At 37.5% G+C, this 10,157-nt stretch overlaps 1 protein-coding gene across 4 annotated transcripts in view; it reads left to right on the top strand.

Moving 5' to 3' along the window:
• Dennd2c (DENN domain containing 2C) overlaps positions 1-9,893 on the top strand; it is a 78,611-nt gene extending 68,718 nt beyond the window's left edge. For 2 of the 4 annotated variants that reach the window (XM_015502148.2, XM_048814547.1), the window contains 4 exons: positions 477-582; positions 5,999-6,235; positions 6,467-6,553; positions 8,030-9,893. In XM_015502148.2, the coding sequence (XP_015357634.2) occupies positions 477-582; positions 5,999-6,235; positions 6,467-6,553; positions 8,030-8,061 (462 nt within the window). In that variant the 3' untranslated portion in view covers positions 8,062-9,893. Of the gene's footprint in view, positions 1-476; positions 583-5,995; positions 6,236-6,466; positions 6,554-8,029 lie in introns of all 4 variants that reach the window. The other 2 variants (XM_048814545.1, XM_048814546.1) reach the window with 1 other exon arrangement.
• Positions 9,894-10,157: the final 264 nt, after the last annotated feature.

Here is a 10,157-nt window from a genome sequence, read left to right as displayed (position 1 = left end):
CAAAAAAAAATTAGCTCATCACATTTGAAACATCACTTATCTGAGAATTATTTTAAATCTTTTTGGTTTTTTGTTGTTGTTGTTGCTGTTGTTTGAGACAAGATCTCATTAAGTTGTTGAGGCTGACCTCAAACTTGTGATTGATGTCTCAGTCTCCCAAATCACTGGGATTACAGGCATGCACTACTACACTCAACTGGGGACAGTCTTAGAGATATAAGATAAGACTAGTATGTGAACGATATTTGATGGAAACATGCCAGAAAAATTTATAAGATTTATTTGCTTTTTAAAAATAAAATTTAAATATATATACCATGAACATCATGGATTCTACACCATAGAAGGAAGGAAACTTCAGGCTGATTCTTCAGCTAAGATTATACAAAATCACTTGTGGAATTTTGGGGACTTAACTAGTGCTTGTTTGAGACCTCCCTTAAAGCTCATACGAAATTCCATTTTTTTCCCCTCAGGTATCTGATGAGGACGAAATTCTACCATCTAAACTTCAAGCTGCCTTGATGCAGATTTTGGAAGATCGAAATGAAATCTTGGCTCAGGAGAAGAATTTTTCACAAGGTAGGAGATATATGGGCCAAAGTCTTAAAAGTTAAGGCAGTAAATACTAAAGTTCAACACTCTTATTAAAGGTTGTACAAAAGTTCTATTAGATTCCCTGAACCTTGAAAGCCTTCTTATCAGTTTCCTTGCTAATTCTGTGTATGCCAGGCCTCCTTCTACTGCAGGGCCTTTGCACTTGCTCCATTATATTTATAGAATGCTGTTCCCCCAGATGTCTACCTGACCCCTACCGTTTCTTCTTGTAGGTCCATGCTCATGTCATTATCTCTCTGAGTTCTTCCTGAACATCCTGTTTAAAATTCTCACCCACTTTCCTAGAGCTCATTAGCCTTTTCCTTGCCTCTTTTTTCCCCCCATTGGTTCTTTTCACCATCTAATAAGTACTTGTTGAATAAATGGGCAAATAGTATTTACTGGGTGCTTACTCTGTACCAGACATTATACTAAGCATTTAGCATATATTTTATTTCATTTTTTTAATACACTTAGGAAGCAAGTATCATCATGTAATCCCTATTTCACAGATGAGAAAGCTAAGGCTATTTACTGATGGAGAACACTAAGGAAGAAACAGATTTAGAGGAGTAAAAAATCTAGGTTTTTTTTTAAGTTTTAGGTATTAATTTGGACATCTAATACCTTGCAGATATCCAACTAGAGATATTACATAGGCATTTATATATGTTAGGTAGGCATTTATATATATATATATATGCACATATATGTGAATTTGGGATTCAGAGGAAAAAAATTTGGGCTAGAGACATGCATTAAGAAATTGCTATTTTATGGGGCTTGGGCTGTAGCTCAGCATCAGAGCACTTGCCTCGAAAGTATGAGGAACTGGGTTCAAGCCTCAGCACCACATATAAATGGATAGATAGATAGATAGATAAAAGGTATTGTGTCATCTACAATTAAAAAAGGAAAAAAAAAATGCTATTTTAGCCTGGGGCAGTGGTGCACACCTGTAATCCCAGCAGCTCAGGAGGCTGAGGCAGGAGGATCTCAAATTCAAAGCCAGCCTCAGCAGCAGCAAGGTGCTAAGCAACTCAGTGAGACCCTGTCTCTAAGTAAAATACAAAATAGGGCCGGGGATGTGACTCAGTGGTTGAGTGCCCCTGAGTTCAATCCCTGGTACCAAAAAAAGAAAGAAAGAAAGAAAGAAAGAAAGAAATTGCTATTTTAGGGGTTGGGGTTGTGACTCAGTGGTAGAGTGCTTGACTAGCATATGTGAGGCCCTGGGTTCATTTCTCAGCACCACATATAAATAAATAAAATAAAGGTCCATTGATAACTATAAATATATATTTTTTAAAAAATAAATTGTTATTTTAAAGCTATGGCACCAGATGAGGTTTAAGATTTGAGCCCTGGGTTGATGGACAATAATGTTAGAGTTCTGATATTGGAGGTTGGAAAGAAGAGGAAGATCCAGCAAAGGAAACTTAGAGGAGCAACTATAGAAAAACTAGGAGCATATACGTGTAAAAAACCACGTGTAGGGAAAAGACATTTTTTTAAATTTATTTTTATTTGTTCTTTTTAGATATATATGACAGAGTGTATTCTAACATGTTATACATATATGAAGTATATGTAAATTTAAAATGAAGGGCTGAGGCTATAGCTCAGTTGGTAGAGTGCTTGAGTCACATGCACAAGGCCCTGAGTTCAATCTCCAGCTCCACAAAAAAAAAAAAAAAAAATGTAAAATGAAAGTACAATCATTCTTAAGCCAGAAATAGTTAAGACACTCTTGAAAAAGATCATAATTGAAGGGCTTGTACCAATAGGCATCAGAATCTATTATAAAGTTATAGAAATTCAGATGGTTTGGTTTTGGCGCAGAAATAACATCAAGGGACACCATGAAAAAGAAATTAAAAAAAAAAAGCTGAAGACATTTTCAACAAGTTTAACAAAGGAATTGTGTGTCTAGAATTTATTTTTTAAAAAAACTCCCATAAGTCCGCAAGAAAAGGATAAACAGGGCTGGGGATGTGGCTCAAGCGGTAACGCGCTCGCCTGGCATGCACGCGGAACTGAGTTTGATCCTCAGCACCACATAAAAATAAAATAAAGATGTTGTGTCCACCGAAAACTAAAAAATAAATATTAAAAAAAAAAAGGATAAACAATCCTATGTTAAAATGAGGGAAATGTACCAACTAACATTTGTAGAAGAGGAAACATGGGCTAGGGATGTGGCTCAGTGGAAGAGCACATGCTTAGCATATGTGAAATCCTGAGTTCAATCCCCAGCACCAAAAAAAAAAAAGAGAGAGAGAGAGAAGAAAAGAAGGAAATATGAAAGGTCCAAAAACATGTGGAAAGGTGTGCAGCTTCATCAAGATCAGGAAAATATAAATTAAAACCACAGTGCACCCAGGCATGGTGGCACTTGATTGCCATTCCAGCAACTTGCCTGTAATCCCAGCAATTTGGGAGGCAGGAATATCTCAAGTTCAAGGCCGGCCTTCGAAATTTAGTGAGCCCCTGTCTCAAAGTAAAAAATAAAATGGCTGAGCATATAGCTCAGTGGTAGAGTGTTCCTGAGTTCAATCCTCAGTACCAAAAAATAAAACAAATGCAATGCAATACCATATTTATACTCACTACAGTGGCAAAAATGTTAAAGTCTGACAATCTCAAGTATTGGTGAGATTGTGTAAACTAGTTCAATCACTTTGGAAAAACAAATTGGCCTAACTTAATACAGTTAAAAGTAAAATTAAAGGTATACATATTCCACAAGCTAACAAATTAGTTTTTAGATACATACCCTAGAGAACCTATTACATGTGATCTCTAGGAAACAAATACAATAATTTTTTGTAGTGAAACTGTATGTGATAGTAAAAATTAAAAACAATCTAAATGCACATTGACAGAAAAATATAATATTAAAAATGAATGTTTAAAACACACATTGAATAAAACAGTAAGTTGAAGAGGAACATAGTCTTATATAGTGTTCAAAGACGTTAAAAAAAACCTAACAGCATGTTGTTGAAGTGTATACATGTGGAATGAAACTCTCATGTTAAGCAAGAGAATAACAAATACAAAATTACAAATGATGGTCATCCTCTATTAGAGTAGGGGAGTCACCCCGGGAGCTTTGGAGACATGTTATGTCTTTTTTTCTAAGCTTTGTAGTAAGTTCTTGAGTGTTCATTCCACTGTTGATCTTATGAAATATTCATACATGCAAAAAATGTATAAAGTAGATACCTTAAAATATAAACAAAGTACTGTGGACTAAATTGGAACAAATTATGGTTTATGCTTATATAATTATGTAAAAATCAACCTTAATATTAAATCTAACTATAATACACTAATAGATTTTTTTAAAGAGTAGAAGGGAATGGAATAAAAGTTATAGAAAGAACAACATAAGATTTTAAAAAAGGAATTAGATATAAGAAGGCAGAAGCAACATGTACAGACAACTCTTCTAAGAAACATTGTTGTGAAGTGGAAGAGAAATGGGGCAGTCACTGGAAGGAATGGGAAAGTGGGGCAAAACGTTGACAATAAATGCAATAATGGCCCGTGGATTCTCAACCACAGAAGAAGAGATATAAGAAGAAAGTCTGTTGGACAAAATAAAAACCTAGATTAGAATCAAACTGTGTAATGCAGAAAGAGACATTAGAAATCACCTAGCCAGGCATGGTGGCACATGCCTGTAATCCAAGCAACTCAGTATGCTAAGGGAGGAGGATAGCAAGGTTGTGGCCAGCCTTGGCAACTTAGGGAGTCCTGTCTCAAAATAAAATAAAAGGGGCTGGAGATGCAGCTCACTGGTGGTGCACTTGCCTAGTGTGATTGAGGCCTTTGGTTCATTTCCTAGCACTGCCCCTCAAAAATCAATTAATTAATGTAATTTAAAGGACTGGGGTATATCTCAGTGATAGAGCACTTGCCTAGAATGCATGAGACCCTGGGTTCAAATTCCAGTATTGCAAAAAGAAAGGAAGGAAGAAAGAACAAATGAAGTCACCTAATCAGCACCCTGTCACTATACAGGTAGGGGCAGGCCATGAGAGATAAAGTGAGGGTACCCACTATTTTACAGCTATGATATGATAGAACTGACTATACATAGGTTCCTGATTCCCAGTCCAGGGTGAAACCCAGATAAAGGAGACATTATGAAGGTGGGGGTGGGAGGACTATTCAGATGGAAGAAAAGTGAGGAGTCTAAGATGAATATGGAATCTCAGCCTGGGATCTGGAGGCAGAGTATACTACAGATTGCAACTGTATATTATAGTAAAGAATCAGGGGCTGGGGTTGTGGCTCAGTGGTAGAGCATTTGCCTTGCATGTGTGAGGCACTGGGTCCGATCCTCAGCACCACATTAAAAAAAATAAATAAGCAAAATAAGGGTATTGTGTCCATCTACAACTAAAAAAAATTAAAAGAATCGCCTGATTTGGCCAGGCACAGTGACGCATACCTGTAATCCTAGCTACTCAGGAGGTTGAGGCAGGAGGATCACAAGTTCAAGGCCAGCCTCAGCAACTGAGACCCTGTCTCAAAATAAAAAGGGCTGGGGTGTGGCTCAGTGGGGGTAGAGTACCCTAGGTTTAATCTTCAATACAAAAAAAAAAAAAAAAAACCAGGCTGGAGATTTAAGACTGAGTATCACCAAAATAACCAGTTCTTTCTGTGTGCCAATTTGCTTTTTAAGAAAGGGAATGTTGAAGAGAAGTGTTCTGAGGATCATACTTAGAAGATGAAGAGGTAAAGAAAAATAAATGTTTGGTCTTAAAGGCAAGACAAGAATCAGGGAATCAGAAGAGTATAAAGTTGAGAGAAGAGAAACATGGTGCTGGGCAGGAATGAAGCACAGAGTTTAAAGAAGGGTAAAAATAGAAAAGTCGATTAGATTTGGTTGGTTCTCGCTGGTAACCTTTGAAAGAGCAGTTACCCATGAAACCATAGATGTCCAAAGCAAGATGTAATAAGAGCTGGGCATGGTGGCACATGCCTGTAATCCCAGCAGCTCAGGAGGCTGAGACAGGAGGATCATGAGTTCAAAGCCAGCCTCAGCAATGGCAAGGTGCTAAGCAACTCATCGAGACCAAGACTCTGTCTCAAAATAATACAAATAGGGCTGGGGATGTGGCCGAGTACCCCTGGGTTCAATCCCCGGTTATCCCCTACCCCGCGGAAAAAAAAAGATGTAATAAGAGTATGTGTGGGAGGAAAATGAAGTCAGAATATGAGCTATTTGCTTTATGCTGGTCATGGACCACGCAAGAAAGCTAAGAATGAGCATTCCTCAATTTATTCTCCATCTCTTAATGTATGACTTCCATCCCGAGAGCCCGTGTTCCCAGATACTCAACATTTAGGAGATTTTTCTCTTGTCTTTTTTTCTTTCATTTTGCAGCAGATGTGACACTCAATTCTCTGGTGTCTGAAGCATTTGTCAGGTTTTTTGTGGAGTTGGTTGGACATTATTCTTTGAACATGACTGTCACTGAGCGTGGGGAGCGAGTATTCCAAAGGGAACCATTCCGTAAATCTCACACATCCCGAAGTGTACGTCACTTTCTTGATCTTTTCATGGAGACTCAGATGTTTGCAGGATTCATCCAGGACCGAGAGCTTCGGAAAAGTGGAGTTAAAGGTCAGTTTTAATCCTAGAGTTCTCTTTATTTAGTGATGGCTTAAATAGCATGAATATAATAATTTAATCCAAAAACAATGTAAAGCTATAAGGGCTCAAACTTGGAATTGTTCAGTTTGAGAATTATTTATTTTGTAATATTGAAATAATATACTGGTAATAAGAATAAATTTTTATTTAACTAATTTCCAGAGCATTGAACAGGTTTACCAACATGAGTTTTCTTTATAGGTTTGTTTGAGATCCGGGCGCTCCAGTACTTGGAAACAATTCCTGAGTCTGAGCCCAGTGGTGTGAATAGAATTTTGCGGAGTCTTGGTGAGTTGCCGTGATTTACTATAAGAGAAATGTTGCTGAAGGGGGGGAAAAATGCTCTCCAGTAAGCAAAGCTCATCCCAAAGGCTTTATAATCAGATTAGTGTAACCTCAAGTAGACTTGAGCAAAAAGCATGACCCTAGTTCCAAAGTGTTTGGGAGAAAAACTCTCAGAGGTTGGAACCCCCATCAGAGTAGCCTGTTCTGATGAAGCTCCCTGAACTGTCCCTTTATGATATAAGTTTCCATACCATGATTATTAATTATTTTTAGGCTGTGTCTCTTGGATAATCTTATAAAAACTGTGGCCCCTTTTCCCGTGCAAATAAATTGTGCATATAATTTTAGGGTGTTTGTGGACGCCCCCCAGGCCTATCCATAGACTTCAGATTAAAAACACCTGATTTAGAGGAACTCTGAGGCAAAAGATTATGCACTTCATAAAGAAACATTTATGATTTTTCAAATAGTTATCCAGTATGGTATAAGAACATTGGTGGGCTACCCTAAAACAGTGAAGAACCTGTATTGCATAATATTTATACTGGTCTTTAAAATGTATGTCCCTCATTTAATCTTGTACCTAACTAGCTGAGAGACCATAGACAAATAATGCCTTGGGCTGTTGTTTCATCTTTATACCATGGGATTAGATTAGATCAGTGGTTCTCAGATGCACTAAAGACTAATCTCCAGAGAGCCTAAGAAATTTCCTCAGGGTCTATGAAATCTCTGGGGAGTATGCTAGGTGATTTTAAATCTAAATCACTGAATTGGATTATGTCTGAGTTTTTTTCTCTCTCTGCAATTAGAAACAGGGATGTTCTGATGGTTAAACACATCAGCTGATATCTTGGTGTGTCAGCTTTTCATTATCATAACAAAATACCTAAAAAAATCAACTTTAAAAAAGGAAAGGTTGGGCTGGGGATGTGGCTCAAGCGGTAGTGCACTCGCCTGTCATGCGCGAGGTGCTGGGTTCGATCCTCAGCACCACATAAAAATAAAATAAAGATGTTGTGTCCACCGAAAACTAAAAAAATAAATTAAAAAAAAAAAAGGAAAGGTTAATTTTGACTCATAGATTTAGAGGTTGGCTCCAATCCATGGTCAGTTGGCTCCACTCCTTTGGGGCCTGGGGCATAGTGGGAATGCAGGGCAGAGGAAGCCGCTTACTTCATGGAAGAAGCAAAGAGAGACAGAAAGGGGCCAGGGTCCTAATATCCCCTCAAGGACATGCCCCCCCATGACTGGCTTTCTTCTTAAAAGTTCTGCCACTTCCCAATAGTGCCACAAGCTGGGGAACAAACCTTTACTACTTCAGCCTTGGGGTACGCTTATTCAAACCATAGGACTTGAGATGAAAGCTCAATTTTGGGATGTTTTGAATAGTTGAATTATTAATCCCGTGCCTCAAATAATTTACTTTAAGTGAAAATAAATTGAGAGTTCACTTTTTTTTTTTTTTTTGCCTTTTAGGAAGCAAAATGAAATTTCTACAGAAGAAATGAAATCTTTACTTGAATGTCTCCATCCTAAATAGAACAGAAAGTGCCAAAAAAATATTTTTTCTAAGGGCAGGATGCATTGAAATATTCTACGAAATCCTTGAAATTTTAAAAGGTTAAGGAGCAAGTCAGGCTCTGAAGAAGACTCTCCTGTTGCTGCTGAGTAATTACTGGAGAACTGTTGGGAGTGATCTGGAACTGATGCTCGTTACTCTGCCTCCAGCTTTTCTATTGTGGCCTTTTATGGGCTCATTCTCTGTGTTTTGTGCTTAGTCTGTGAAGGCAAGGGAAAGGCTTGTTGGTATTGCATTTATCCAATAGCTCAAAGATGAGTGTAATGAGAGAAAGGGTGAGTTTTAAGTACTAATGGAAAACATTAGCCTTATACATGTAATTCTCATCTCTGAAATATCATGGCAGCTTGAAACCCATGGGATGTTGGAGCTTACAAACTGGAATATACTCATCATTTGTCTCCAGGCTTTTTTGTTTAATGCCTTCCGAGGGTAACCTCACTTTATGTGGAAACCCTACTTTTTCAGTACTGTTAATTGAGTTCTTTATAAAAGTAAATATTTTGCAGCTTCTCCTCCACAATGTGTGGCACTTGAATAACTTATCCCTCACGTGTGAGCATTAAATTTTGAGGAATTATAGCTAATATGGAAATGTCCTTGCAAGGACATATTTGTGTGTTCACCATTTGCCATGCATTGTAGTATATGTATGTATGTCATCTTATGCAAGTCTTAAATTTTTGATTTTGTGTCTCCATTTTGCTAATGAAGAAACTGGAATTCAAAGAGGCATAATAATTTGGCCAAAGTTATGCAATTCAGAGCTGATGCTAGAACTTTTATTTTATGAACACAGAGAAATTTGTTAGTCCTACAGATGGAAATTTGAACTCTCTAGGATTATAGCTATTTAAACAGTTTTCCATTAAACATACTAGAGTGAACTTTCAGCTCTGAGGATAAGGGATTTTAAATTACATGGGCCAAGAGAGGGTTTGTTTTTGTGGTGCTGGGGATAGAACTCAGGGGCCCTCACAGCGGCTCTACCATTGGGCTACACCCCCACCATAAGACTCTTCTTTGATTCTCTTAACATCATTGGGCTTTTAACTCTAATTAAATTTCACTCTGAATATGAACATTTCCTGAGCATAACCACTTAGTCACCCAGATCTTTAATATCAAAAGTAGAAGTGATTGGAAAGAGGAATTTGTCAGTGATGGTGCAATTTTCATTGCTAATATTATAGAAAATATCAGGTTTTTTTTTTAACTTTTGCTCATGGTTTTAACTGCCATAGAAAATATTTATTCATACTTTTAAAATCCTTGTACAGTATTGTCATTATAACCCATTCAGGTGTGCTTGAATGAATCTGGAGTAGATGCCATTTAAGGCTGGTGCTGTGTATAGTTCCTACAGATGTGGGTCCAGGAATAGAACTTAGCCTGTGTCTTCTAAAATCTTGATTAAGCAGCTTTCACTTACCATACTCCTCCCCATTTAATCTCTTCTTATACTCTTAAGCCTGAGGGAACAATTAGTCATTGAGTGTTTATGCCATGGGGGTAGAAAGGTTTACTGTGGTGGATCCTGGTTATCCCTCTGCAGGGAGACTTTGCTTCAGGGATGAGAGTCTTACTCTCCTTCAGGGATGAGTCTTATGTTATCCTTGCAATCTGAAAGTCACTTCCTTTCCTTGGTCTGTTGCATTTTGTTTTCGTAATGTATTGTGAATTCTGGATACGTTTGTAAAAAAATTGCTCAAGATTTGTATAAAATGTTCTTTTAATGAATAAAAACATTTAAAAAACGCACAGATCTCTCGAAGAATTTTAAACAAAATTGTTTTAAGATGTAAAGATGTTTTTACTTCACTTAAATCTACAGGTAGCACATTTACTTAATGGTAAATTAGAAAAATAATCCGAATCCACCATAGACTAACCAGGCTTAAATACCGTGGCCAACATTTACAAAGGTCTTCGCAAACAAGACTGGGTCGATTACACAATGGACAGAGTATGTAGTCGAAGAATCTTCGTTGGCCTTTACCTGCTTAGTTAAAGGGAGGCAGCTTA

Source organism: Marmota marmota, unplaced genomic scaffold, assembly GCF_001458135.2.
Source record: "Marmota marmota marmota unplaced genomic scaffold, marMar, whole genome shotgun sequence".
Lineage (NCBI taxonomy): Eukaryota > Metazoa > Chordata > Mammalia > Rodentia > Sciuridae > Marmota > Marmota marmota.
Note: the sequence above shows the minus strand (reverse complement) of the source record. Positions and strands in the feature narration are given on the sequence as shown.